Genomic DNA, 27,182 nt, shown 5'->3' with positions numbered 1-27,182 from the left:
TAAACTTTAAGTGGGCTCTTCTGAACTCTTGGCTGAGATAATTCCCCACAGACAGGTTTCTGAAGAATAGCCTCAGAGCCAAGAACAAGGACCTTGGGAAAGGCAGCAAGTCCCAGAAATGGCCTGCTTCCCAAGAACAATGCATGGTTTCGCTGAATTTCCCTCACTCTCCAAAAAACTAATGGTGGATTGACTTTCTCAGTTCTTGAAGGTGAGAGAGTGCAGACAAACCAGAGGGCAGAGAGGCCTGCTGAAGGAAACAGATGAACCTCTGACTGAAAAAAAATGAGAGCTGGGAGGAGATAGGTGTGAAGGTCAAACACACAAGATTTCCCTGAACCGAAAAATGTGATATTTGAACTAAAAATGTCCATAGATAAATCAAAGGAGAGGACAGACACTGCTAAAACTCAAAAACAGTTCTAGAAATCAAATGAAATATCTTGTACAGCAGAAATTAACATGACATTGTAAATCAACTTACTTCAATAAACAAACAGGGAGTTCCTGTCCTGGCACAGCAGAAACGAATCCGACTAGGAACCATGAGGTTGCAGTTTCGATCCCTGGTCTCACTCAGTGGGTTAAGGATCTGGTGTTTCCATGAGCTGTGGTGTAGGTAGCAGACATGGCTCAGATCTGGCGTTGCTGTGGCTGTGGTGTAGCCTGGCAGCAACAGCTCCAATTAGACCCCTAGCCTGGGAACCTCCATATGCTGCGGGTGCAGCCCTAAAAAAAAAAAAAGACAAAAATAAATAAATAAATAAACAGATGAAGTATCTCAAAACAGGTAACAAAAATATGCAGATGTAAATCATGTGGTGAAAGACAGGAAATTGGAACACACCCAGGAGACTTAACTGCAAATTCTAAGAGTTCCTGGAAAAAAGGAACAAGAGAGGTCATAATTAAGTAATAGATGAAATTTCCCTGAGCTGAAGAATGTGTTACAAATTGGATTGACAGAAAAAAAACACACATTTATCAAGGCAGTCGAAAGGCACAAAATTCCAGTTTTTAGACAAATACTAGAAATGTAATGTACATAACATGATAAATATAGTTAACACTGCTGTATGTTAACCTTTGAAAGTTGTTGAGAGTAAATCTTAAGTTCTCATCACAAGAAAAACATTTTTTCTATTTCTTTAATTTCATATTTTTATGATGATGGTCCCTAAACTTGTTGCAATAATCATTTCATGCTGTAAGTCAAATTATTATGCTGTACACCTTAAAGTTATAAGTGCTGCATGTCAATTATATCTTAGTAAGACTAGAACAAAAAAAACACACACCTAGCCATATACAGGTTAAAATTCCTCTGCTTTAAAGGATATGGGAAATCTTACACATTTTCAGTCAGAAAGAAAGTTCTTTCTTCCTATCTGGTACCCCGAAAGTTAAAAGACAGCAAAACTGTCTTACACTGTTAAAAGGTCTGCAACCCAGAACCAGGCAAGGAAGGAAGATATCTGAAGATTCGCAAAAATCACTCACCTGAGAAATACTCTGAAGACTCTAATGAAATAAAAAATGAATCGGAACAGAGATTTTAAGATGGGGAAGATGACGAGAAGGGGAAAGAAAGCAGTGGGGAGCAACGAACCATGATCTATATATTTATATCTACACCTCTATGTATTTATAACATGTAATAAAAATGCTAAATAAGGACTCTTGAAACAGATGGAACACTGCGAGGGAAATTCTAATAAAGACTAAATGATCGCAATAAAACTCTAGAGGTGGGGATAGGGGAAGGTTTGTGTTCCAGGACCTAAGGGGAGAGGGGTTGGGAGGCAGAAATGGGAGGGGGAGGGGGAGCGAAAATGACCTAAAGGCCATATCTTATTGGGGTGTGGAGGAAGTGGAAGATAAGAGTATGAAGGAAATAGCTGTTCTGTTTTCACACACTAGAAGAGCCACATGTGCTTTATTTAAGAGAGGAGGGCAAGTGATGGTAACTACAAATAGAACGATAACCTCCAAATAACAAGGGAGGAAGTGGGATGAGCAGTCATTCATTCAATCCAGCAAAGGTAAAGAAGAGTTCAAATAATGTTAAGAAATTTAAGAACAAGACGGAAATAATAATCAAATACATCATTTATTACAGTAAATATGATTGGCCTGAATTCTTCCATTAGAAGGCTGTTAGACTTTGTTATAAATCAAATTCTGGCCCCTATTATTTTTCTTTATATGCACTTAAGGAGTTCCCGTCATGGCTCAGTGGTTAACGAATCCGACTAGGAACCATGAGATTGTGGGTTTGATCCCTGGCCTCGCTCAGTGGGTTAAGGATCCGATGTTGCCATGAGCTGTGGTGTAGGTTGCAGACACGGCTTGGATCTCACGTTGCTGTGGCTGTGGTGTAGGCCAGCGGCTACAGCTCCGAATTGACCCCTAGCCTGGGAACCTCCATATGCTGCGGGAGCAGCCCTGGAAAGGGCAAAAAGACAAAAAAATAAAACAAAATAAAAATAAAAATATATTCACTTAAGGTGTTCTCTTGCGGTGCAGCGGGTTGGGAATCCAGTATCCTCACTGCAGTGGCTTGGGTTGTTGCTGTGGCTTGGGTTTGATCCCTGGCCCAGGAATTTCCACATGCAGAGGGAGGGGCATGGCCAAAAAAACAAACAAAACACAACTAAAGTGATAAAGAAACTTTCAAAATAAAGGTGTGGGAAAAGGATACCAGGCAGATAAACGGAAAGCAGTGGTAATGATGATATTCAACAAAGGGAATTCAAGTTTAAAGCTGAAATTGGTGTGGGGACTGCTAACAAAGGGGTAGGAGAGAACTTTTGGGGTGATGCATCTTGATTGTGGTGTTGGTTACATGGCCAAATACATTTGGCAAAACTCATAGGATTGTACACTTAAAACTGATAAAAAAATTTAATGTATATAAAAATGTAATATATAAAAATTGCAATACAGTAAAACTGGCTTTTAAAAAGAACAAAATTGGAGTTCCCATTGTGGCTCAGCAGTAACGGACCCAACTAGGATTCATGAAGACTCGGATTTGATCCCGGGCCTCCATCAGTGGGTTAAGGAACCAGTGTGGCCCTGAGCTGTGGTGTAGGTTGAAAACCTGCCTTGGTTCCCGAGTTGATGTGGCTGTGGCTTGGGCCTGCAACTACAGCTCTGATTCAGCCCCTAGCCTGGGAACTTCCATATGCCACAGGTTTGACCTTAGAAAGACAAAAATAAAATAAAAAGAGCAAACTTACTGTGTTCACAAAACTTAAATGCTGAATGAGAAAATAGCGTAATGCCAGAAACCTTCTCAATTACCTTGTATCATATTTTATATCCCTGAAAAAATAAAGGGAATATTTACTTCAAAAAATTATAAAAAGTAAATCTGACTAGAAATCATGAGGTTGCAGGTTTGATCCCTGGCCTTGCTCAGTGGGTTAAGGATACAGCATTGCCGTGAGCTGTGGTGTAGGTTGCAGATGTGGCTCGGATCTGGCGTTGCTGTCTGTGGCTGTGGCTTAGGCCAGCAGCTGTACCTCCGATTAGACCCCTAGCCTGGGAACCTCCATATGCTGTGAGTGTGGCCCTAAAAAGCAAAAATAAAAAAATAAAAAGAACAAGAAAAGAAACCAAAACTAATTAGGAAATAACAAAAGCTGATGTGAATGGAATGGAATATATATATATATTATGATATATATTAAATCATACTATAATATATAGAATGAAAAATACTAAAAAATATACTTTTAAAAAAAGTTCTTTAAAGGGCTAATAAAATAGGGAAACTTCTTGCAAGCCCAAGTAAGGAGAAAAAAGAGAGTAAAAATAGAAAAGATTAGTTATGAGAAAGAAAACATTATTACAGATAGAAGAGAGTATAAAAGGATTATGAAGAAAGTCTGAGTTGGAGTTCCCACTATGGGGAACAGGATACAGTATTGCTACAGCTGTGGCACAAGTCGAAGCTCTGGCTTGTAGATTCAGGCCCTGGCCAGGGAACTTCCATATGCTGTAGGTATGGCCAAAAAAGAAAAATTTTAAAAAGCACAACTTAAAATTCCTTGGCAACCAATTTTAAAATTTAGAGGAAATGGATACATTCCAGGAAAAAAATATAAATGATCTAAATTGACCCCCCCAAAAGAGGAAAGTTTGAATAGCTCAAGTCATCTTAGAGAAAACTGGACCAGAAAGGTGATCAGGGATCTACTTTTTTTTTTAATTTTTTTTTTTTTGGTCTATTGTCCTTTTTTTAGGGCCGCATCCACAGCATATGGAAGTTCCCAGGCTAGTGGTCCAATTGGAGCTACAGCTGCCAGCCTACGCCACAGCCACGGCAACACCAGATCCAAGCCATGTCTTCAACCTACACCACAGCTCACGGCAATACCAGATCCTTAACCCACTGAGCGAGGCCAGGGATCAAACCTGCAACTTCATGGTTCCTAGTCGGATCCGTTTCTGCTGCGCCACGATGGGAACCCCAGGGATCTACTTTTAGAAAAGACTGTTTTCAAATAGTGCCATAGCTGAGCTCTATCTAAACTTCAAGAGTTATTTCCATGCCATTTAAAGAAGTCGAGACTGGAGTTCCCGTTAACAAATCAGTGGTTAACAAATCCAACTAGGAACCATGAGGTCGGGGGTTCGATCCCTGTCCTTGTTCAGTGGGCATAGGATCCGGCGTTGCCATGAGCTTGTGGTGTAGGTTGCAGACTCGGCTCAGATCCTGCATTGCTGTGGCTCTGGCATAGGCCGGTGGCTACAGCTCCACTTAGATCCCTAGCCTGCGAACCTCCATATGCCACTGGAGCGGCCCTAGAAAAGACAATAAATAAATAAATAAAGTAGTTGAGACTATAGAATAAGACTCCCATATTTAATATATAGAGTGACCATAACAATATCATTCCTCATAAAAACTATGTAAAAAAGAAGAAAACTGTTTAAATACAATTAGGACTTTTTACTAAACCCTAACAGCAAATACTGTTCTCAGTAGTCAAACACTAAAGCACTTTATAAAAAGAAAAATTTAGATAGAATGCCTGGTATTTTCCTTATTATTTAACATATCTTGGAAGTTTTACCAAATGGAGTAAAACAAGAAGGTGAATTGCTACATTATCTGAAAAATTATATAGCTATATGTTTTGCTGATATGACCATATCAAAAAATTCAAGACTTTAGTAAAAAAAACTCAAGTAAAAGGACATTATAATTTGGGAGTTCCTATCGTGGCTCAGTGGAAATGAATTTGACTAGCATCCATGGGGATGCAGGTTCGATCCCTGGCCTCATCCAGCGAGTTAAGGATCCCATGTTGCCATGAATTGTGGTGTAGGTTGCTGTGGCTGTGGCGTAGGCCAGCAGCTGTAGCTCTGGTTCGATCCCTAGCCTGGGAACTTCCATATGCTGTGGGTGCGGCCCTAAAAAAACAAAAACAAACGAACAAACAAAAAAGATATTACCATTTGGAAAGTTGACTGGACGTAAGATAAATATAATGAAAATAAACTGCTTTTTTTCCTATTCTAGCAATAGGCATCTCATATTGATAATAGGAAAAATATTCAATTTACAGTTAGAAAATTATAAAATTCTTAGGGTAATAACTGTTAACAGTCACCATAATGCCATGCACTATTCTGTGCAATCCTCCAACACCCTCTTCGGATGGATTACTATTATCATTCTTATTTTGCAGAAAAGAACACTGAGAAATAGAGTGATTTACCCCAGATCATTAGCTGTAATCCTGGCAGCTGGCACTGAGACTACTTTTGAAACCTCCATGTTATGGTATGTCATTTTGTAAAAATTGAGATATAATTGACATATTATTAGTTTCAGGTGTACAATATGAGTCAGTGTTTGCATATTTTGCAAAGTAATCACAGTACCTCTAGTTAACATCCATCACTGCACAGTTACAATTTTTTTCCTCGTGGTAAGAACTTTTAAGATCTACTCTCCTAGTAACTTTCAAATATACAATTCAGTATTATTAGCTATAGTCACCATGCTGAACATTAATCCCCAGGACTTATTTTTTTTTTTTATAACTGGAAGTTTTATAGTATGTAAATTTAGTCAGGAACACCTAGTACTATACTCATATGAAGAAAGTTATACAATATAATTAAAAGATATAAAGCAGGGAGTTCCCGTCGTGGCGCAGTGGTTAACGAATCCCACTAGGAACCATGAGGTTGAGGGTTCGGCCCCTGCCCTTGCTCAGTGGGTTAACGATCCGGCGTTGCCGTGAGCTGTGGTGTAGGTTGCAGACACGGCTCGGATCCCGCGTTGCTGTGGCTCTGGCGTAGGCTGGTGGCTACAGCTCCGATTCAACCCCTAGCCTGGGAACCTCCATATGCTGCGGGAGCGGCCCAAGAAATAGCAGCAACAACAACAACAACAACAAAAAAAAAGACAAAAAAAAAAAAAAAGATATAAAGCAAGATTGGGACAAGTAGAAAATCCACCATACTGGGAAAACAAAATATCAGAAAAAATATCGTTACTCCCCAAATTTATGTAGACCATCAAGATAATTGCAATTTGTTTTTCAAAGAATAGTCAAGGACAAATATACATATATATTTGTGTATACATATATTTATATATATTTGTGTATTTATATATATATATTGGCCGCACCCATGGCATGTGGAAGTTCCCAGGCCAGAGAACAAACCTGCACCACAGCAGGGACCCCAGCTGCTGCAGTGACAACACCAATATGTGCCACAAGGGAACTCCCAATTAAAAAAAAAAAAAAAAAGGCAAGAGAAATGTGCCTTACCAAATACCAGAATGTGCTCTAAGGCCAATTAATCATATCAATAAGTAAACAGGAATCCAAACTAGGTGTTTGTACATATGAGAACAAGGCGGTTCAACTCTTTGGGACAAGTAAGAATAATATAAGAAATGGTCCTGGGACAGGCAGCTGTTTACTGAGAGCCGACGCTGGGCTGGGACACTGTACCAGTGGGGCTTGCGTTTTAGAGCAGTGGCGCCTGGTAGGGGAGAGCAAAGCTGCTCTTGCAGGACACTCAGGGCATTGAAGCTGGAGGCAGCAAGAGACTGACTCAATTTCCAGGCAGTCTTCATGGGTTCTGGCTTATCCCTTCTGCCCTACTATCCATCCACCTTGCCTCCCTGCAGACTCCAAGCTCCAGCATTAGAAGCAAAGATGACCACCTTTCACAGACTAGCTCTTAGAATTGCATTGATTGGGTAAGAGCAATTGTCCTATAACAAATCTCTCTCTCTTTTTTTGGGGGGGGTCTTTTTAGGGTTACTCCCATGGCATATGGAGGTTCCCAGGCGAGGGGTCCAAGTGGAGCTATAGCTGCTGGCCTACACCACAGCCATAGCAATGCCAGATCCGAGCCATGTCTTCAACTTACCCCACAATTCATGGCAACGTAGGATCCTTAACTCACTGAGTGAGGCCAGGGATCGAACCTGGATTCTCATGGATGCTAGTCAGATTCGTTTCCGCTGAGCCATGACAGGAAACAAATTTCTTAACTGAAAAAAAAAAAAAATTCTTAACTGAAAAAAAAATGTGTGTATGTATATCTATATGTGTACCCTAATGGTCTGCTTTTCTGAGTCTTTTTTGAGATAGAACTTACATATAACATTGCGTAGGTGAAAGGTGTACAGTGTGTTGATTTGATACATTTGTATATTGCAATATGCTTACCACCATGGTTAACACCCCATCAGTCACACAATTGTCATTTCTTTATGTGGTAAGAACGGTTTGAGGCTTGACTGACATGCTAGATGAAGGACATATAAGAATTCACTGTGTTCTTTAAACTTTCCTTTAGGCTTGAAATTTTCAAAATAAAATTCTGGAGGGAGAAAAAATACAGAGGATCTAACATCAATAGAAGAGCAAATCCAACTAGCTAACAAACATGAAAATATGTTCAGATTCACTAGGAGTCAGGGATATGCAATTTAAAATAACAAGGAGATACCACTTTATGTCCGTGGTGGAAAACTGGGCTCAGCGCCATTGGGTAACGCCGAGAGCCAGTGTAGACCATGTGCCCTCTGAGTTAGTCCCCCAGAGTGAGGTTGCTAGGGTATATACCAGTTCCCACCAGTCATCAGTTGAGAACTGCTCTGTGGGGAGGCACTGATTTCCAGCACTTTCTCTCACCGCCTGCCGAAGAAAAGCTCCAGAGATGCTGGCAGTTGGAAGCCAGGCTGAAGCTCACCAAGTGGAAAGGCCTGGGGGAACAAGGATGGCTGAGGCTCTGCGTGCCTTCCCCCGCATTGCTCAGCTCCACACAGGCCCCTCCTTAAAGTCACTCTGTCACTTCTCCAAGGTCACAATTTCTTAAAAGTGGGAAGGGGAGGAAAAGGAAGAAAAACTTACAGGAGGAAGGCTAGTGGGACAAGCTACAGTGCTGTGCTTGGTGCTAAGGCTGCAGCTGAGATCCCTCAGCTTCCTCCATCGCATCCATTCAGGATGCCCCCTGACACTCAAGCAACACTTGATGCTGGCCTAGGTGGTTTGTCTGGTGGGTAACCCAGGCCTTCATTTGCAAGAAGTCTGAGCCCTGATGACTGTGGCCTTTTCAGGCTGCGGTGGCCACCACTGCGCATTTATTGATAATGTATCACCAGGCACAGAGCACCAAGGGGCACCCACGAATCTCCTGCATGCAGATCCATTCCTCCTATCTCCTCATGATAATCAAGCTGGGGTCACCCCTGCCAGAAGAATCACTCTGCTCTAAGGGGGCGAGAGAGAGAAGGAGCAAGGCACAGCTGCTTAGGGTGGAGGACCCTGTGGCACCACGTAAACTCTTCTCTCTGCATTCTTTCACCTTTGGCTTCTATTGCTAGCTGAGGGCTCACCTCTGTGTTTTCCCACTTCCATTCCTGAGACCGACAATTTGATAAGCCCACATCCTCCCTGATTTCCAGGCCAGGCCACTCCAGAGGCCGCTGGCTGGTCTCTGGACGGGCTGGCCTCAAGTCCACTGACCACTTGGTATTCTCAATCAGCTCAGTTCATAGGGGTAGGAGGTGCTGCTTAACACAATTTTTGGGGTCTATGGCTGCCTCATCATCAGGGGTTTGCTGCTCTAAAAAGAGGCTGTAGGTATGGTTAGCACAATGTTTGGCATATTTGGTAAAGTAGTTGTAGTCCTACAGGGCAGCCTTTTGTCACCAGCCCAGCTAGTCATATGGTTAAATCATAATGAACTTATAGCCTACTGAGCACAGTTTCCTAATTTGTAAAGTAAGTGGGTTGAACACACTAAGATCCCTTCAAGCTCCAAACAACGAATAGCTGCCTTTCCCCTCAAATACTTATGCATAAACTATTGTGAAGCCTATGCTGATATAGTATATTTTTTGAGCCCAAAGTTTTATTTTTCAATAAATGCTAGCTGTTATTATTTATCTTTATTACAGTTCATTTTGTGATGGGAGCCATCATTTTGCTCTGCTGCAACATCTGAATCATGAGGTTTTTTTTTTTTTTTTCTTTTTATGGCCATACCTGCAGCATCTGGAAGTGCCTGGGCTAGGGATCGAAAGGGAGCTGCAGCTGCCAGCCTATGCCACAGCCACAGCCACACAGGATCCAAGCTGTATCTGCAACCTATACCATAGCTATGGCAATGCCAGATCTTCAGCCCACTGAACGAGGCCAGGGATCAAACCCATATCCTCATGGAGATTACATTGAGTCCTTAACCTGCTGAGCCACAATAGGAAATCTCTGCTTTTCTTCAGAGCTCTGCGCCATCGGCATATATGAATGCCCCTTCTGCGTCACACAGGGCCAAGAAGAGGCCTGAGGCAGTCCCTGGACACCTATTGGCATTCTGGCTTCAGTGATCAAAGAGCTGCAAATCCCCTTGAGAGTGCTGTCAGGTGGCCCACAGTTCTCATTACTGACTTTGAAGCTATTTCAGCAGATTTTAGCAATGCTTTTGCTAAAATCAACACCTACTGTATCTCCAGCTATGCCCCCCCTTGACTGATGTCAGATTTAAACAATCACATATTTTACAGATAGGAAACTGCGATCTGCCTAAAGTCACATATTGTGGCAGGGCTGGCTGCTTCTCCCTTTTTTTTTTTTTTAATCTTTTTTTTGGGAGGAAGACAGGGCTGCACCCATGGCGTGTGGAAATTCCTAGTCCAGGGATTGAACCCATGGCACAGCAGCAATGCAAGCCACTGCAGTGATAACTGGATCCTTAACCTGCTGAGCCACTAAGAGCTCCCAGGGCTGGCTTCTCTTACTGTGCCATGTTTTTTCCATCACATCATGCTTCTTCCACAGGTCAGGAAACCTATTCTATTGCTGCTATAACAAATTACCACAAACTTAGTGGCTTAAAAAATATGTTTCTTACCTTACAGCGCTGTTGGTAAGAAGTCTGACACAGATCTCACTGGACTAAAGTCAAGATGTGGGCAGGGCTGGTTCCTTTTTGGAGACTCTAGGGGAGGATCTGTTTCCTGGCCTCTTCGAGTTCCGAGAGGCTGCCTGCATTCCTTGGCTCATGGTCTCTTCCTCTGCCTCCAGAACCAGTATCTGGGGGTGGAGTTCTCACATCACACCTCTCTGTCCCTTCTTCCATGGCCAATTCTCTTTCTGCCCATGGCCCTGAAATCGTCTTCCTTTCAAGGACCCATGTGATTAGGTTGGCCTCCGGGGATAAAACATGATGCTCTCCCCAGCTAAAGTGCCTTAACTTATCAAATCTATAATTTTGTCAAGTAACGTAACCTATTCACAGGTTCCGGGAATTAGATTATGAACATTTAGGGGAGGCCTTTATTCTGTCACACCCTGTCTGTAGATAGGTCCTCCTGGAGGAGTCAGTGGCTTAAAGTGATGAAGATGAGAAGTTCCCGTTGTGCCTCAGCAGGTTAAGAACCCGACTAGTATCCATGAGGATGCAGGTTTGATCCTTGGCCTTGCTCATGAGTTGTGGTTGTAGGTCATAGACATGGCTTGGATCTGGCGTAGCTGTGGCTGTGATGTAGGCTGGCAGCTGCAGCTCTAATTCAACCCCTAGCCTGGGAACTCCTATATACTGCAGGTGTGGCCATAAAAAGAAAAAAATAAAGGTGATGAAGATGGACAGAACTTTTAAAGTTTGAGAGACTTCCTTGACCTCCTGATGTTGGCTGGACTTCACTAATGTTTATATAGATCAGCCCCTTCCCACAGAGTAAACTGTTTCCCGATGCCCTCAGAGCTGGGCTGCCTCCTCTTGTCTACTTTAAGAATCTACTCCCTGGAGTTCTCACTGTGGTGCAGCGGGTTAATGATCCAGCTTGTCTCTGTGGAGGCACTGGTTCAATCCCTGGCCTGGCACAGTGGGTTAAGGATCCAGCGCTGCCATGGCTGTGGTGTAGGTCACAGCTCTGGCTCAGATTCAATCCCTGGCCCAGGAACTTCCATATGCTGCAGGGGTGACTGGGGAAAAAAAAAAAAAAAAGCACTCACTCTCTGAAATAATCATGAAGGGGTCAGGAGAGACAAGAAATGGGCTTTGGTATTTTTCCTCTAGGATCTAAGCTGAAATTATGATCCTGGAAAAGCTGAAATGTACAGCACTAGCCCCTCAGCTCTGAGAAGCTCCCAGGCATTCCTGATACGTGGGCAGGTAAGGTGTGGCTCAGAATGACAAGTGTCCTTTCTAATGACCAGCCTTGAAAGGAAATTTGAGTGTCAGTGTTGCAAAGACCCCATGAGATACACACGGGAAAAGAGGTAGACTCTGCTCTCATACCCTGTTCATGAAGGAAGGCTACACAACAGTCTAGGACTGAGGGGATGCAGAATGTCTGAAGATGTGTAACCAGCAGCAAAAGAGCTAAAGAGGACAGAAACACAGGCCCAGCTGGCCTAAGACATCCAAGGCACTGTGGGCTTGCAGTTTAGCTCATCCATTCCCATCTGGGCATTCTCCCTTCTGAAGCCTCACCAAGGGTTCAGTTAGGCAGCATGCCTGCTGATACTTCTTTTGAGTGCATACTGGAAGCTTGGTTTGGGCATTTTACCTGGCATCTAATCTAGGCCCTGGTGTGTATTGGTTCTGAAAACTGGGACATCATCTCCAATTTATCGAATTCCTCCAAGTGTCCCTGCAACTGATTTACACACATGCTGTCCCCTCCCCCATGCGCTGTGCACCACAGATGCAAGTTTCTGATGGTCCCCACCCACCCCTGCCACCAGCTGCTATACACTCCCACTTACTCTCACAGGCCCCCAGAGGCCCCCAGGGAGTCCCCAACACACACCTCCGTCCTTATCTGGGGGAGGGGACTGGGTTGTTGGAAACTTCAATCAAGCAGGGATGTTAACAGCTGCAGGGACACCCAAGGAAACAGTGAGTCTTAAAAAGGAAATATTTGTAGAATCTGTCCCCAGGACCTACTTTTTTTGGGGGGGGAGGTTGTCACACTCGCAGTATATGGAAATTCCCAGGCTAGGGGTTGAATCGGAGCTATAGCAGCCAGCCTACACCACAGCCACAGCAACGCGGCATCTGAGCTGTGTCTCACCAAACCACAGCTCACAGCAGTGCCGGATCCTTAACCCATTAAATGAGGCCAGGGATCCAACCCACATCCTCGGGGTACTGAGCCATGAAGGGAACTCCCTTCCCATGACATTTTAGGACTTCTGAAAATGGCCTGTCATTTCCCACTGTGGGAAAAAACCCACAGCGATCACTGGCCCCCTTCAGGTCACAAAATCTCTTCTGTGTCTGACCCTCCAGACAGGCTTGGGTGGAGAGGCTGGCCTCACACAGACTGCAGAGATCTGGGGATGCGTGTGTATGCCAGCAGCCTCACAAACATGCGGACATCTGCCTCTCCCTCGGACACATTTCTCAGGTGATAAATGTGGGCGTCTGTGTCAGTGGGAACTTCTTCTGGAGTGGGCCGGGTAACGCTGTTAGGCAGAACTCTCGACAGACTCATAGGCCCCTCACAGCGCCCCTCCACACCCCACTAACTGTACACGACAAGCAGTTAGTGTGTGGTGAGGAACTCTTTCTCCTTCCTTTTTCCTGCCCACAGCTGCAGTGGGGCCCCGGGTCTCAGGGGGCGGATGTCACCTGCCAGGGGTGGGCTTTTTCCCCGCTCCATACCTGGTCTTGTTCCAGGCTCTTAACCCCAGTGAACCCTTTGGGTGGTCACATCCTGGTAAAAGAACTTTAGGGAGCACCTCAACACCACTGCTCAGCAGGCCCTCCTCCCCCACTGTTTCCTCTCCATCAGACAGGCCTCTCTGTCCCTGGTTTTCCCCTACAAATGCCCTTTTTTCAGTGGGGCTGGGTGTAAAGGGACAAAGTAGGGACTTTTTAAAAGGAAGAACTTTACTAGGGAAGTAAGAGAGGAACCAAAATCAAAGCAAGGAAATATCAAAACCTTGGCTGTTTCAGTCTGCCCATTCAGAACCCAGCCCTGCCCTGTTTCTTTGCCTCCCCTCTGAGAAGCTCTGGCCCAACTTCATCCATGTGCAAGACCTTTGCTTGCCCGACCCCTGACCCCTGACAAGGTGCACGAACAGTCAGTGCTCCAGGCTGTTCCAGAGGAGCACAAGCAGGGGTGTCCCTCACTCCAGTCCAGCCTGTCCCAGAGCTTCTGCCTCCTGGACTCAGCTTGCTGGGTCCAGCTTAGATATTAGAACACAGAGGTTTCCATGAGTGGCCAGAGGGTAGGATGGAACGAGGAAGGGGCTGACTGTCAGTAGGGCAAAAAGGGTGGAGGGGGAAAGGCTGCGAAGCGAGAGTAGAGAGTCGAGGGGTGTTTACATAAGAGAATCAGTTTGGTCCCAGATTTTCTGCATCCTCCCAAGGATTGCCACATTCCCAGGAAGAGCTTTGGATCGAGAACTTCCCTGTATGTGGGATTCTTGGCAGCTGTCTAGGACTACAGCAGGAGGGGAGCTGGGCCCATCCCCCCAACCCCCAAACTGACGGAGAGAAAAGTCCCACCAAATCAGGGACCCTTTTCTGGGAACCCACACCTGCGGGGAACGCCAGGATGAACCCCATTGCTAGGACACCCCCCTTCCTCCCGAGAAGCAATGACTGGGGAGATACTCCATAGACAGCTCAGCACAAAAAAGCTCTGACTACACACAGAAAGCCTCCGGACTGGGAAGTGAGGTGAGGAATGTGGGGCAAATCAAGGGAGAGGATGAGGGTGGGTGTTTGGAGCCCAGCTCTGCCAAAGTGGGTCTGGGATGCATGAAAGGGGGGCACAGGCAGGACACAGGAATGAGCCTCAGTAATGTTTCTGTGACACCTCACAACCCCAAACCCCATGCTCTGGACCTCAATTTCCCCTCCCCTGCCCCTCTAACTGGGGATCAGGGGTCCCGTTTGCTTCACTGAACCCATCTGTCTGAGACCAGCTCATATCTTCCTCTTTTGTGACTGTAAGTCACAAGGCAAAGCACTAAGCTGTGTGTAGTCACAGAGGGAACACAGAACCTAAAAGTGTGAAGGGACAGAGGGGAAAGTGGCAAGGAAAGCCTGGAGCCCGTGGAAGAGGGGGGAGACAGGTGGGAGCAGAGGTCCCCAGGATCATGGCTGAGGCCATCACCTACGCAGACCTGCGGTTTGTGAAGGCTCCCCTGAAGAAGAGCGTCTCCAGCCGCCTAGGACAGGGTAAGGGTGGATGAATGTCGCCTTGATGCTGCATCTCCAACCTCCTTCCTGCCCCTCCTTCCACACCCAGATCCCACCTTTTCTCTCCTCTCCAGACCCAGAGGCTGATGAAGATGGAGAACTCACCTATGAGAATGTTCAAGTGCCCCCAGGCCCAGGGGGGCCCTCGATCTTGGCTCCTTCTGGATTAGGGAACAACACAGGTCTGGAGAGCCCAGGGGATGTGTGTCTGCCTGGGGTGGGGTGGTGGGGGTGGTGCTGTGTCTTGAGCTGGGGCGTCCTCAGCATTCTTGGGAGGACAATACCCTTGGAGAGGAGAGGTGTTCTCAGGAAGAGAGTGAACACCACTTATGGGGGCCAGGGAAGGATGAAGCTCCGAGGGTGTGTGTGTGGGGGATCCCAGTGGGGAGCTAGGGCTTTGACGAAGGACCAGGGCAGCCCTGTGGGGAGCTGCGCTCCAATGAGAAATGGGGGGTCCCGGGAGAGAGAAGGGAGGGGAGGGGAGAAGGGTGAGTGCACTCCTGGGGAGAGGGTTTGGGGCAGGCAAATGAGGGGCCCCTGAGGAAAAGATAAAGGGAGACCCAGGAGGGCGACAGAGGGTCCCCCGGGAAGAACAAGGTAAGACCCAGGAGGAACACGACAGTCCCAGGGGAGATGAGGAACTCCGGGGACCCCGGGCACCGCTAAGGGTGTCCCGGAGCAGTGGCAGAAGGCACCTTAGGACCGACTGGGATCTCGCCGCGGTGAGGGGGGGTCGGGGAGGGAGAAGGGGCTTTTCCCCGGCCTTCCCGTCTTCAACCTGGGACCGCTCCCTTCCGCAGGGGCGCAGAATGAGCAGCCAACGGCCGCCTGGAGCTCCTCGACGTCACCAGCTGCCAGGCGGATTCTCCCGCGTGAGTAACGCACGCTCCTCGCCACGCGCGCGCCGCCCTCCGCCCTCCGCCCGGCGGGGCCGCGCGCGGGACCTCGGGCTGTGCGCCCTTCCCCGCCGCTCCCCCTCCAGGGTCCGCGAGGGTGGTCGCGGGAGTCACGTGCGAACGCCCGCTCCCATGGGTGGTAGTGCTCCGCTCGGAGGTGTGCAGGTCTGGCCAGGGACTGACCTTACTCTGGTCCGCATTCCCTTCTTCGCCCTCTCCCCGGTCTCCATCTGACATTTAGTTCCAGGTCCTACCAGGTAGTGCGCCTCAGTCAGTCCTTACCAGTAACAATGCCCAGCCCTACTTCTGGAACACCTTCCCTCCGCTACCTGCAGAAACTCTGCGGGACAGAAACCACCATGCGTGCTCCAAGTCCTCTGTGGGATGTTCCTTCCCATGAATCTCCCACACTCCCACCCCCTCAGTCTGTTAACTTTCCTGGGGTTCATGGACCCCCATTCTACTGTCTCCCTGCAGGCTGCGCGCGGTACTTCCTTCTGGGCCTGCTCCTCACCTGCCTGCTGTTAGGGGTGGCCGCCATCTGCCTGGGAATGCGCTGTGAGTATGGCGACTACCCCCCATTTCCCACATGCCCCAGACAACCTGCTCCCCCACAGTTGCCCTTCCTCCCCAGCGCCCCGAGTTACCACTACCACATCCTCAGCCTTTCCTCTGGCTTCCAGCCAGGTCTGCTTCAGAGCACTGTGTCTTTCTAAATTGTCTTTAACTAATCCAGTATCTCCTTAAGCTTTAGGCAGTCAGATCTTATAGTCCAGCCTGTTAGGCAGAAAAATTGCAAGAAACAGAAAAAGGGCTGACGCTGAAGTCTCAGGGCATCAGAGCATGGCTGAAGATGTCCTTCAAATTTTTCTTTATGGCCAAACAGATCTGCAGGTGTCTCGGCAGCTCCAGCAGATGAGCAGGGTTCTGGAAGCCACTAACAGCACCCTGAGGCAGCAGCTGCGCCTAAAGATAACCCAGCTGGGGCAGAGGGAAGAAGATTTGCAGGGGTCCAGGAAGGAGCTGGCTCAAAGTAAGGAAACACTACAAATGGAACAGAAGATTTGCCAGACTACCAGAGAGGAGTTGCAGGCCTGCCAGTTGGACAGGAAGACGACAGATGAAGCCTTGAAAAACAAGGAGGTACAGAGGATAAACTTGGAGCGGAGGCTGAGAAGTATGCAGGACACACTGAAGCCCTTCTTTACATGCTCCTCACCAGGTATGTGCTCTGAGAGAGAAGAGATGGGAGGGTCTGCTGTGAGCAATGGATCGAAGTGAGGAGACACTTGTGACAGGGGTCTGTCCATCTATTAGGGGACCATTGAGTTGTTCAGGAAAGGGGTAGTGAACCGGAATACTTGCCTTGGCCAACGGGGAGAAGGATCTAGCTGGATAAGGATTTAGGGGGACTCACCTAGCTCAAAGGAGGATCCTGTCAAAGGAGGATCCTGTGGAGGAGAGGAGGGTGGCAGCCAGCAATGCAAAATGACACTGTCCAGAGCAGCAAAGTCAGGGCTCATCTGGCTTGACATCAGCATCAAGGATCTGGGCACACCTGAATATGGTTGTGCAATTGGTTGTTTGCATGTTTTTTCTAAAGACAGGCTCTATAGCTTTCTTTCTTTCTTTTTTTTTTTTTTTTTTTTTGCTTTTTAGGGCCACACCCACGGCATATGGAGGTTCCCGGGCTAGGGCGGCTAGGGGTCTAATCGAAGCTACAGCTGCCAGCCTACACCAGAGCCACAGCAATGCCAGCCGCATCTGCGACCTACTCCATAGGTCATGGCAACGCCGCATCCTTAACCCACTGAGCGAGGCCAGGCATCGAACCCACAACCTCACGGTTCCTAGTTGGATTTGTTTCTGCTGCACCATGATGGGAACTCCAGGATCTATAGCTTTAATTCATTCTTTCCACACCTGAGATTCCCCAAAAGATTAAAAATAACTGATGGAAAAGGTGCAGTCTTGGGTGGGATAAAAAAAGCCGAAGCTCTCACAGTGAGGAGGGTGGGGGTGTGATAGGGCAGGGAACTAGGGTGGGTTGCTCATCCACTTTGAAAGGAGGAGCCCAGCCAGTATGTGGGGATGAGGGAGGCGGAGACATAGAAGGTTTGCCAAAGTAGGCTGAGGTTGAGGCAGGGTCCCTGGCCCAAGGGTATTGGAATGTTCATGGACTGGTTGTCTAGAGGTTAGGCTTTGTCTGGCTCGGGGGCATCTGGATACTCTCCCCAGGCTTAAAACAGAGAGATTTTGTAAGACACCTCCAGCCCTCATTTCTCCAACCTTCTGATTCTCTACAAACCTCAGTTCCATGCCAATGCTGCTTCCATCCCCACAGCTGCTCCCTAGACCTCAGCATCCCAAACTGCTCATCTGAGGAAAGGATGGCTTTAGATCTTCACTCTGACCCCCACTGGCCTCCTCCTGGCTTTCCCCATACTTTTTCTTTAACCTCACAGAGGCTTCCAACCTTCCAACCTGCCAACTCCCATTTCCTCCCTTCCCATCAGCCATCACCTGTCTTCACTTCTCTCTCTACTCATCTTGGATTCGGGTCCCATCACTTCAGCCACCCCATTCACTCCTTGGTTTCATTGCCTTGGTGCATCTGACTGGCAACTCTGGATGAACAGAAATACCTGCACCCAGGTGTGACAAGCGGTGCAGTGCTTGGTGCCACTGAAACTCTAATCTTAATCTCAGCTAGGGCCCCAGCACTGCCTGGCAACTCTACAGTGGTCGGCTGGCTCTCCTCGCCCTACCATCCTCTCTCTCACTTTCAGCAGATGCCCTGCTCTGTCAGAGAAGAATTCCCTGTTTTCCACCACCAAGTCTATATATCCATTTGCATTTTTTGTCCATCCTCATCTCTTGTAAGGATAACTGCAACAGCTTGCTGAATGTTTTTCCTAAACACTCCCCCTCCAAATCCACCTTTCATGTTGCAGCTAGGGTAATCCTTTACTTATTTTATTTTATTTTATTTTACTTTTTGGCTGTACTTCCCAAGCCAGGGATCAAACCCGAGCCACAGTAGTGACAATGCCAGATCCCTAACCCCTAGGCCATCAGGGAAATCCCCAGGGTAATCCTTTAAAAACAAAAATCTGGAGGAGTTCCTGTAGTGGCTCAGCAGAAATGAATCTGACTAGTATCCATGAGTACGCAGGTTCGGTCTCTGGCCTCGCTCAGTGGGTTAAGGATCAGGCATTACCATGAGCTGTGGTGTAGGTTGCAGACACGGCTTGGATCCCCCATTGCTATGGCTGTGGTATAGGCCAGCAACTATAGCTCCGATTTGACCCCTAGCCTGGGGACCTCCATGTGCCTCAGGTTGGACCCTAAAAAAAGACCAAAAAAAAAAAAAAAAAAAAACTGATTGGAGTTCCCATCATGGCACAGCAGAAACAAATTCCACTAGTATCCGTGAGGATTCAGGTTTGATCCCTGGCCTCACTCAGTGGGTCAGGGATCCAGCATCGCCATGAGCTCTAGTATAGGTCACAGACACAGCTCAGATCCCAAGTTGCTGTGGCTGTGGCATAGGCTGGAAGCTGCAGCTCTGATTTGACCCCTAGCCTGGGAACTTCCACATGCCATGGATGCACAGCCCAGGTGAGGTTAGCCAAAATGGTGATGGTGGTGGGGACTGCACCTGTTCAAAATTGGGAAGAGTACCACCAGCCCTTTTATATTAATTTTCATTTGATTTTTTTTAGGGCTGCACCTGTGGCATATGGAAGCTCTCAGCAACACAGGATCTGAGCCCATCTGTAACCTGTACCACTCATGGCAACGTTGGATCCTTAACCAACTGAGCGAGGCCAGGGACTGAACCTGTGTCCTCATGGATACTAGTCAGATTCGTTTCTGCTGTGCCATGATGGGAACTCCCCTCACCAGCCCTCTTAAAATAAACTTCCCAGGTTGTTAAGGAGTAAAGTCGAAAATGTTGAAGGCTTTTACCAAACACACACAGGTATGGCATTTCCGGGGAGGCCAAGGGAGAAGGAATGCAAAGATCAGGGACCAGAAGTCAGGACCTGAGGAACTGAGGTTCTACTGCAGGGAATAGTGTTAGCAAACAGATTTCTGAGTAGTCACTTTCAACCCAAGTGTTGAGATTTCCCTTCTGGGTCTGGGCTGTGCTGTCACACTCTTTCTCCTTTTTAGATACCTGCTGTCCTGTGGGATGGATACTGAACGAGAGGAGTTGCTTTTACATCTCAGTTGATGAGAGAAGTTGGGAGGAGAGCCAGAGCCATTGTAAATCTCTGTCCTCTAACCTGGCCAAAATGACTGACATTCTTTATTCATATGGAGTAAGCAAAACCCTCCTTAAAAGCCTGTAGTGGATACTGTTGGATAAAGGGACACATGTCACCAAGTCATGGAAGGTGGTGCACACAGGGCATGCACACCTTTTCCAGGCAGCTTCTCAGCCCAGTGCTCCAGGTAGCCCTAGTAACTGAATAGGGTCAGCATGAGAGTTGAAACCTACAAACCATCTTTACTGAACCTGTTTCTCATCTCAGCTTTTTGGTCAGCTCTGGGATGTGGAACAGGTTCTTGGCCTCTCATGGCCTCTCAGGCCTCCATACCTGGTGGGCTGGATTATAAAGACAACAGCCCAGAGAATGACCCCCCTTCAAAGGCTGGCAGAAATTCTTACCCTGCATGTGTGTGTGCGCGCGTGAGTGCGTGCGTGTGTGTGTGTGTGTGTGTGAGAGAGAGAGAGGGCGAGAGAGCGAGAGAGAGGAGACAGCAATGGTGAACTGAAGGATCAGCCTGCATCTGCAGGGTGACTGGCACTTGAAGGATGTGGGGGTGGTCACTGATGAGCCGATGTCATGCACCAAGGTTGGGCACAGTTGTTTTGCCAAAGCTCATAGGCCCCCCTAGTGTTCACTTTCCTCCATTAACCCAGGTCCCCTTTTCTCAACACCCACTGCCTCCCCCTATTCCAGTATTTCCCATCACTCCTCACAGACCTCTGTTCTCTCTGAATCTCTCTTCAGCGTTATTTTCATGCTTATTATCCCGGAAGTAAAGCGTTGACACACAGGAATTCACTTGAATCATATTGGATTGGCCTCAGGTATCAAAATAACTTCTGGAAGTGGACTGATGGTACCAGATACACTGCGTAAGTTTGTTAGGACTTTGGGGCAGCACAAATCTTCTGAAATCCCTTCATAAAGACACAGTCATGGGATTTCCATCCAGGTCCTGCTCCTAAAACTTTCACAACTCAATGTTGTAATTGCCCATTTGTCCATTTGTTCTCTTTGATTAATAACTCTCAGGGCAGGCTTACTCTCTATTCTGTATCTAGTACCAAGCCGTCCCTGGCACATTTTTTTTTTTAATTACTAATTTGTGAACTATGTCACCTTTCTCTCAGAGGGAGAATTTGAGGGTTTAGCTAGGGCTTCACGGCTGATGAAGAACCCCAGCCACTTAACTACCCAAACTGAGGTTGTACTTTTTCAGTCAAGGCCACTTGGGGCACTAGAGTTGCCCCAGGAAGTGATAAAGGGAGCAATGGGGTAACTTTGAGGATCAGCTCCAGGGACCCTGAAACAGAGTAATTACCTAACTGGAGTTTCTGTCTTTAAGACCTTGGGTGATTTTTCCCTCCCCTGGTCCTATAGCCTCTTTGGGTTGGAGTCCAGACACCTGTCCCTGAACCATCCCAGTCATGGCTTTAGGCAGACAGGGCGAGTTAGGACTTGGGTTAGGTTTTGTGCCGGGCAAGAGAAGTGAGGATGGGCTAGGAGGGGGCCAGAGCTTATCCTAGTTCTACCTCACCACTCTTCAGGTTTTTTGGTCGAGGCCCAGGATGTGTCAAGGTGGAAAGCAAGACACATCATATGGAGAAAGAGGACTGTCATGCTTCTCTTCCCTCCCTTTGTGAGATGGCAGCTTTCAAGCATCCAGATGAGGACTACGCTGGGTAAGTGTGGGGGATGGGACTGAGGCCTGGGCATCCAGAGGCAGAGGGCTGGGCCCAGAGGCTGGGGGAAGCTTGTTCCTCAAAGTGACAGCCATGTCCACAGCCTCCAGGGTCTTGGTCTGCTTATGTAAGGGGGTGCTGGGCAGGGAAAGCCTGGAACTGGAGGGAGCCAGGGTAGCTAGATGACAGTCTGTGTGACTGAGGCTTTAATCCTCCAGATACTGACATCAACAGAGCCTGTGCCCTTCATTCCCCAACATGCAGCCTGTAGGTCTCAAGATCCACCTCCCTCCAGTGTTTCCTCACTCTGCCTGGACAGTGGCTAGCCAAGGGCTGATCCATGCCCACCATTTCTAGGCAAGCCTGTTGCCTGCTGGAGATCTGTCCCCAAAACTGGACTCTTCCTGGGGAAAGGTGAAGAAACTTCTAGAAGAGACTTTGGCTTCCTATGAAACCTCCCATAGTGGGATGGGTGGGGAGGGCGCACGGGCTGAGCGGATAGGGGCAGCCCGGAGCCAGCCAGGCAGTTTTATTGAAATATTTTTAAATAATTTGCACGTGTTAGTCTCATGTGTCAGCAATGCTTTGTCTGGTTCAGTGACCCCCACGGGAGAGCAAGCCCAGGGGTTGGAAAGGAAATGTTCTGTTCCTTGTGTCCGTGCTGAGGCTCCCCTACACAGGGAGAAGAGCTGGCCAGCCCGTCTGGGGCTGGCACCGTCCAGCATGTGCGCTCTGTCCTCACAGGGCATCATGAAGGCCAAAGGTGGAGGCTGGAGACCACAGGCCCCACTGCTAAGAGCGTGCCCCTGGCAGCTGCAGGCTGGGTGTGGGTGGCTTGGCATGGTGCCCTCGGTGGCAGAGGAGGCTGCCCGCCTCACAGTTCAGGTTGCGGTAGCGGGCAACAGCTGGTGCGGGGCGTGGGCACATGGACAGGAAGCCAAAGCTGAAGGGGCCGAGGCAGCAGCCAGGGCAGGGCAGCCCCTCCTCGGACTCCCGGGGAGCTGCAGGGGGTGGGGAGGGTTCTGTCCGCTCCAGGGCTGCTGCCCGGGGCAGGCTATGCTGGGCCCGGTTCCAGGGCTCCCCAGCCCAGCCTTGCGGGGAGTTCACCACCACAGCTGGGGGATTGTTGTTTAGGGGAGGGCCTGATCTAGGGGGCCAGGGCTGGGAGGCCGAGGAACAGGTGCTGATGAAGTTGTCTGTGGCCACAGCCAGGGGCAGCCGGGGAACTGGTCCTGGGGGTTCTGGTTCAGGGCTACTGCCCTCACATTCCATTCTCTCTTCAGCCGAGGGGCCCATAGCAGGAGGGCCAGGACCTGGCAGTGCTGTCTCCATTCGTCGGGGGAGTTCAGGGGATGATGGTAGCGAGCGGCAGCGGCGGGCAGGTGTCCCAGGCTGGACCAGGGTCTCTGGAGTGGTCACCAAGGGCAGCTGGGTGGAGGGCAGTGAAGGTGGCACAAGGGGCAGGGGGGCGGCTGGCTTGCTGGGTGTGTCCAGGAGCTTGATCTTGCCACCCCTGAGGTCTTCCCGGAGTGAGAAGGGGTTGACTCGAGTCAGACTGTCCCCCCAGTTAGGGGGTGATTCTGGTGATGGGGGCAGGAAGAGGTCTGACCGGCTTCGGGAGAGCCGGGGGTCTGGCCTGGGCAGTGTGGCAGAGGGACCCCCTCTTGGAACAGACCCTATAGACAGAGAAGTGTGTGGTCACTGTTTTCAGCACTGATCACAGTTTCCTGAGGGCCTCCTTATGCACCAGGAGGCTGGTGAGACTAGAACTGTGAAAAGGGAGTCCCACAGGGGACTTTGGATAGAGAAAGGTGTCACCTCCACCCCCTTTTACCTCTTTTCTCCTACCTATCCCTCAGGCTCTAGAATTAAAAACTCTCTTTTTTGAGATGTCCTTTCACTCTACTCCCACCCCCAGCCTTCTCAACTAATAGATACACTTAGTCTCCCCAGGTAATTCCAAGCTCTAAGGAAGAGAGAAACAAAAGGATTTTAGTTTGTTCACTTACCCTGACCATGTGTCAGGGGCACCCGGGAGAGGGGGGCTGGCTCAGGCAGCTGCTCCAGGATCCATTCCAGGTGCTGGGTGATCTCGGTGAAGGGCGCACGAGTGCTAGGTTCCATCTGATGGGTAGAGACAGGGGCAGCTTCACTCAGTGTTCCAAGAGGGGGTCTCCGAGCTTTCCTCCCGTCACCTGGGACGGCCAGCTTGGTCAGCTGATGGATGGGGGTGGAAGGCAGGGAGGGAGAGTGAGGCACTTACACTGCAGCAATGGATGGCCAGGAGCAGGAAAGGCAGTGGGCAGTCATCCCCCACCAGGGTCCGGAAAGCAGGCACATCCAGGCCAAAGTCCTGTGGGGACAGAGAGGAGGGGTCTCTCGGTCAACCTTCCTTGAGTTTTCCTTCTGAGCCCCGACCAGGGCCTCGACCTCCAGGGACCCCCTCCTTGGTTATGAGCTGCCCAGTCTGGAGGTGTTTTTTTTTGGGGGGGGTCACACCCGCAGCTTATGGAAGTTCCCAGGCCAGGGACTGAATCCAAGCCACAGCTGTGACCTATGCCACAGCAGCAGCAACACCAGATCCTTAACATACTGCACCAGGCTGGGGATCAAACCCGAGCCTCTGCAGCGACCAGAGCCACTGCAGAGACAGCACCGGATCCTTAATTGCACCACAGCACCACTCCTAGAGTTTCTTTTTTTAAACTTGGAGACATCATTCACCTCAGTACGGGGTAGGTAGTCAGGGTCTGCAGGTACTCTTGCGATGAGCTCACAGAGGACAATCCCAAAGGCAAAAACATCAGCCTAGGGGTAGAAGAGAATGTCAGGGGGAGGCAAAGATAGTTTCATGTCAAGTCAGAAATCAGGGGAGTCTTGCCAGTTTTCATGTGTTGGAGAGGGTGCCTGTGAGGGGTCAGGGGGATCTTGGGCATCTCCTAAACATCCGGTAGGATTGCTGCAGAACTTGGGATGAGGCCTTATAAGAGTATCTCAAGGGTCTCCTGAAGTCCTATATCTTACCTTCTCATCATACAGCTCACCCCGCAACACCTCTGGAGCCATCCAGTATGGAGAACCCACCACAGCCAATGGCTCCTTCCTTGCCCCTTCCCTGTAAGGGCAGGGGCAGAGGCTGAGTGGCCAGGAACATCCCACCCAGACACCTTCCCAAACGAAAGGGAATGAGGTCAGCCCCCGCCCCACCCCAAGGGAACTGTCCTTGTGGGCTTCACTTAGATTGGAGCCTTCTGGGAGGTTTAGTGGGTGGGGCATTCACCTCACCTATACACAGGAATCTTTTCGGCCAGCCCGAAGTCACCCACGACTGCTGTGAAGCCTCGGTCTTCGCGTCGGATCAGACAGTTCTGAGATACACATATCGCATCCACACATGCCCATCACGTTCGGTTCTCTGATCTCCCAATATACGCCCCAAAGACCTGTCACTTCAGAATAATCCCAGCCCTCTCTAATCTTCCAGTTTTCCAATGCTCCCCCATCTTTCAACGTCATCCATCACTCCAGAAACAGCACGATACTCAGTCCCTCAGAGCACTCCCCCTCATCCCAGTCCTCCCCTCTTTCCAATGTCTTGCTACTCCAACATCCTGATGTCTATTACCCACACTCTAATATTCATGGGCTAGTTACAATCTAATAAATCTCAAATCTCCTTTCATGCCCCCACCCACCTGGCCAGCCTACCTTGGAGGTGAGGTCTCGATGGAATACACCTTTGGCATGCAGGTACCGCAGGCCCCGGGCGATGTCCAAAGCCAGGCGGAGCCTGACAGGCCAGGATAGGGGTTCAGGGGAGCTGAGCAGCTGTTCCAGAGTCCCCCCATTCATATACTGGGTCACAGGGGTAGGAGAAGGGGAATGAATGTCAAGATTTCAGTCAGTAGCCTAGGTCTCCCACTTTTAAGCCAGGGGACCCAGGAGGATCACAAAGTCAGGAGGGTGAGTCTGCTCTAGGGCTCCTCCATTCATATCCTGAGCCTGTCCTGTCCCATACACACGCACAACTATTTAAATTTAAACAAAATGGAACATTCAGTTCCTCAGTCACACTAGCCACATTCCCAGGGATCCTTAGCCACATGTGGCTAGTGGCTGTGGTTTTGGACAGCGCAGATATAGAACATTTTCATCTTTGCAGGAAGATCTATTGGACAGCACCGTTCTAGAGGATATAAAGGACGGGACCAGCTGAGGCCTTTTATTTGTGGTTTGCCTAAAGGGAAGTTCAGGAAAGCCTCCCCTGGGAGGACGTCCTGCTGCCCCTCATTATTCGTCTGTAGATGCACCAGGCCGCTGACTCGCCCCTTGGTGGTGGGGTCCCCCCTTGCTGGTTCATCCTCACCTCTGTAAGAGCATGCAGCTGTCCCTGGTGCACACAGACCCCCATGAACCTGGAAGAGGATGGGAAAGACAGCAAGGTAGTCTGGAAGAGTCCCGGCGCCTGGACAGTTCCCACTTTTCCCGCGGGATCTTTCCCCCTCCCCCAGCAAGCGGTTGGGGCCGCTCACCTTAGGATGTTGGGGTGCCGAAGTCGGTTCATCAGCTGCACCTCCCGTAGCGTGTTTCCCCGGTTACTGGGGAGTCTGTTCATTTTCAGCACCATGACTTGCCCTGACTGTCGGTGCCGAACCTGGGGGCAGCAGGGGCTGGCGAGTCCCGCGCAGGTCGAGCGAAACGCCAGGGTCTGGGCCCCCTTGTCCCAGCCTCGCGTCTAAGGCTCGGTCCCGCCCCTCTGCCCTCTCTGCTGGTCCTACCTTGTAGACCTCAGAGAAGAAGCCGGCCCCGATCTTCTCCGCGCAGTGGAAATCGTCCACGCGTGCCAAGCTGGACACCGCGCTGCGGAGAGCCCGGTAGGAGGAGGGGCGGCCCCGGCCCGGGCCTCCGCCCGCGCCCCCCGGCCCCGGGGGCCCCTCCCCCGGCGCCTCTCCGGGCCCGGGCCCGGGCCCAGGGCCCCGCAGTGGGGGCCGTTCCCCGGCCATGGCCGGGCCCCCCAGCCCGGGCCTGCCTCACATGGCAGGGTTCCCGGGGCCCGGGCAGGCCGCGCTCGCCATGGGTGCGGGCCCAGCCGGATCCGGGGCGCCGGAGCTCCCACTCCCTCTCCCGCCCTGGAGAATGGAAGATCTGCCGAAGCTCCTGGGCCCGCCCCCGCCGCGCCGGCTTGCTGCGCCCGGGTGGACGCCGCTCCGCTCGGCTCTGCGCAGGGCCTGGGCCTGGGCCTGGGCCGGGCGGTGGCGGTGGCGCTCCCGGGCGCCGGCGGGCAGGCGGGGGGACTCCCCGCAGGCGGAGGCGGGCGGGCGGGCGGGCGGCGGCTGCTCCACTTCGCCGCTGGGGCTCAGGCTCCGCGGCCTGCCGGGGGCGGGGCTGAGCCGGGCCTCTGCTTAACTCCTTCGAGCCCGCCTCGGGGCAGCGGCCACGCCCCCTCAGGTGCGCACCCCGCCACCAGTGGCCGGGACGCCCTAGGCTAGTGGGTCTGAGAAGTCGGGGTCAAAGAAGTTAAAGCCAAAGCTAAATAACGGAAGGGAATTAATGGCTCATTGTGCGTATGCGCAGCTCAAAGGTCTTTTAGCTGCCGTGAGAGCCCTTTCTCCCCT

At 49.7% G+C, this 27,182-nt stretch overlaps 2 protein-coding genes across 5 annotated transcripts; one reads left to right on the top strand and one right to left on the bottom strand.

The window, feature by feature from the left end:
- Window positions 1-14,472: 14,472 nt before the first annotated feature.
- Window positions 14,473-22,118, top strand: CD72 (CD72 molecule). Of its 4 annotated transcripts, none has more exons than XR_014804889.1 (9): window positions 14,473-14,688; window positions 14,784-14,891; window positions 15,510-15,581; window positions 16,083-16,163; window positions 16,492-16,827; window positions 19,331-19,933; window positions 20,630-20,757; window positions 21,433-21,567; window positions 21,832-22,118. XR_014804889.1 is itself a non-coding variant. In XM_005660185.4 (9 exons), exons 1-9 carry the CDS (start codon window positions 14,607-14,609, stop codon window positions 21,836-21,838), a joined length of 1,098 nt encoding a protein of 365 aa, XP_005660242.2. In that variant the 5' UTR covers window positions 14,473-14,606; the 3' UTR covers window positions 21,839-22,118.
- TESK1 (testis associated actin remodelling kinase 1) lies at window positions 22,067-26,931 on the bottom strand. Its single transcript, XM_003121984.5, has 10 exons — window positions 26,346-26,931; window positions 26,100-26,221; window positions 25,934-25,982; window positions 25,276-25,422; window positions 24,853-24,935; window positions 24,592-24,682; window positions 24,292-24,375; window positions 23,831-23,920; window positions 23,577-23,691; window positions 22,067-23,243 (listed from the first exon to the last, which is right to left on the bottom strand). Exons 1-10 carry the CDS (start codon window positions 26,568-26,570, stop codon window positions 22,360-22,362), a joined length of 1,890 nt encoding a protein of 629 aa, XP_003122032.2. The 5' UTR covers window positions 26,571-26,931; the 3' UTR covers window positions 22,067-22,359.
- Window positions 26,932-27,182: the final 251 nt, after the last annotated feature.

This window comes from Sus scrofa, chromosome 1 (assembly GCF_054392235.1).
Source record: "Sus scrofa isolate SSC_HxYL_T2T_F1_AM1 chromosome 1, Sscrofa_HxYL_maternal_Yorkshire_Landrace_v2.0, whole genome shotgun sequence".
Taxonomy (NCBI): domain Eukaryota; kingdom Metazoa; phylum Chordata; class Mammalia; order Artiodactyla; family Suidae; genus Sus; species Sus scrofa.
This window is presented reverse-complemented; position numbering and strand designations above follow the sequence as displayed.

Excerpts from the sequence above, each read along its gene's own strand:
- CD72 (XM_005660185.4), top strand. The coding sequence starts at position 14,607 with ATGGCTGAGGCCATCACCTACGCAGACCTGCGGTTTGTGAAGGCTCCC. Across the intron at positions 16,164-16,491 it reads CATCTGCCTGGGAATGCGCT|ATCTGCAGGTGTCTCGGCAG; the intron begins GTGAGTATGGCG and ends ATGGCCAAACAG. Across the intron at positions 20,758-21,432 it reads GATGGTACCAGATACACTGC|GTTTTTTGGTCGAGGCCCAG; the intron begins GTAAGTTTGTTA and ends ACCACTCTTCAG.
- TESK1 (XM_003121984.5), bottom strand. The coding sequence starts at position 26,570 with ATGGCCGGGGAACGGCCCCCACTGCGGGGCCCTGGGCCCGGGCCCGGG. Across the intron at positions 26,222-26,345 it reads TCTTCTCTGAGGTCTACAAG|GTTCGGCACCGACAGTCAGG; the intron begins GTAGGACCAGCA and ends TGCTGCCCCCAG. Across the intron at positions 24,936-25,275 it reads ATCGAGACCTCACCTCCAAG|AACTGTCTGATCCGACGCGA; the intron begins GTAGGCTGGCCA and ends TGTGTATCTCAG.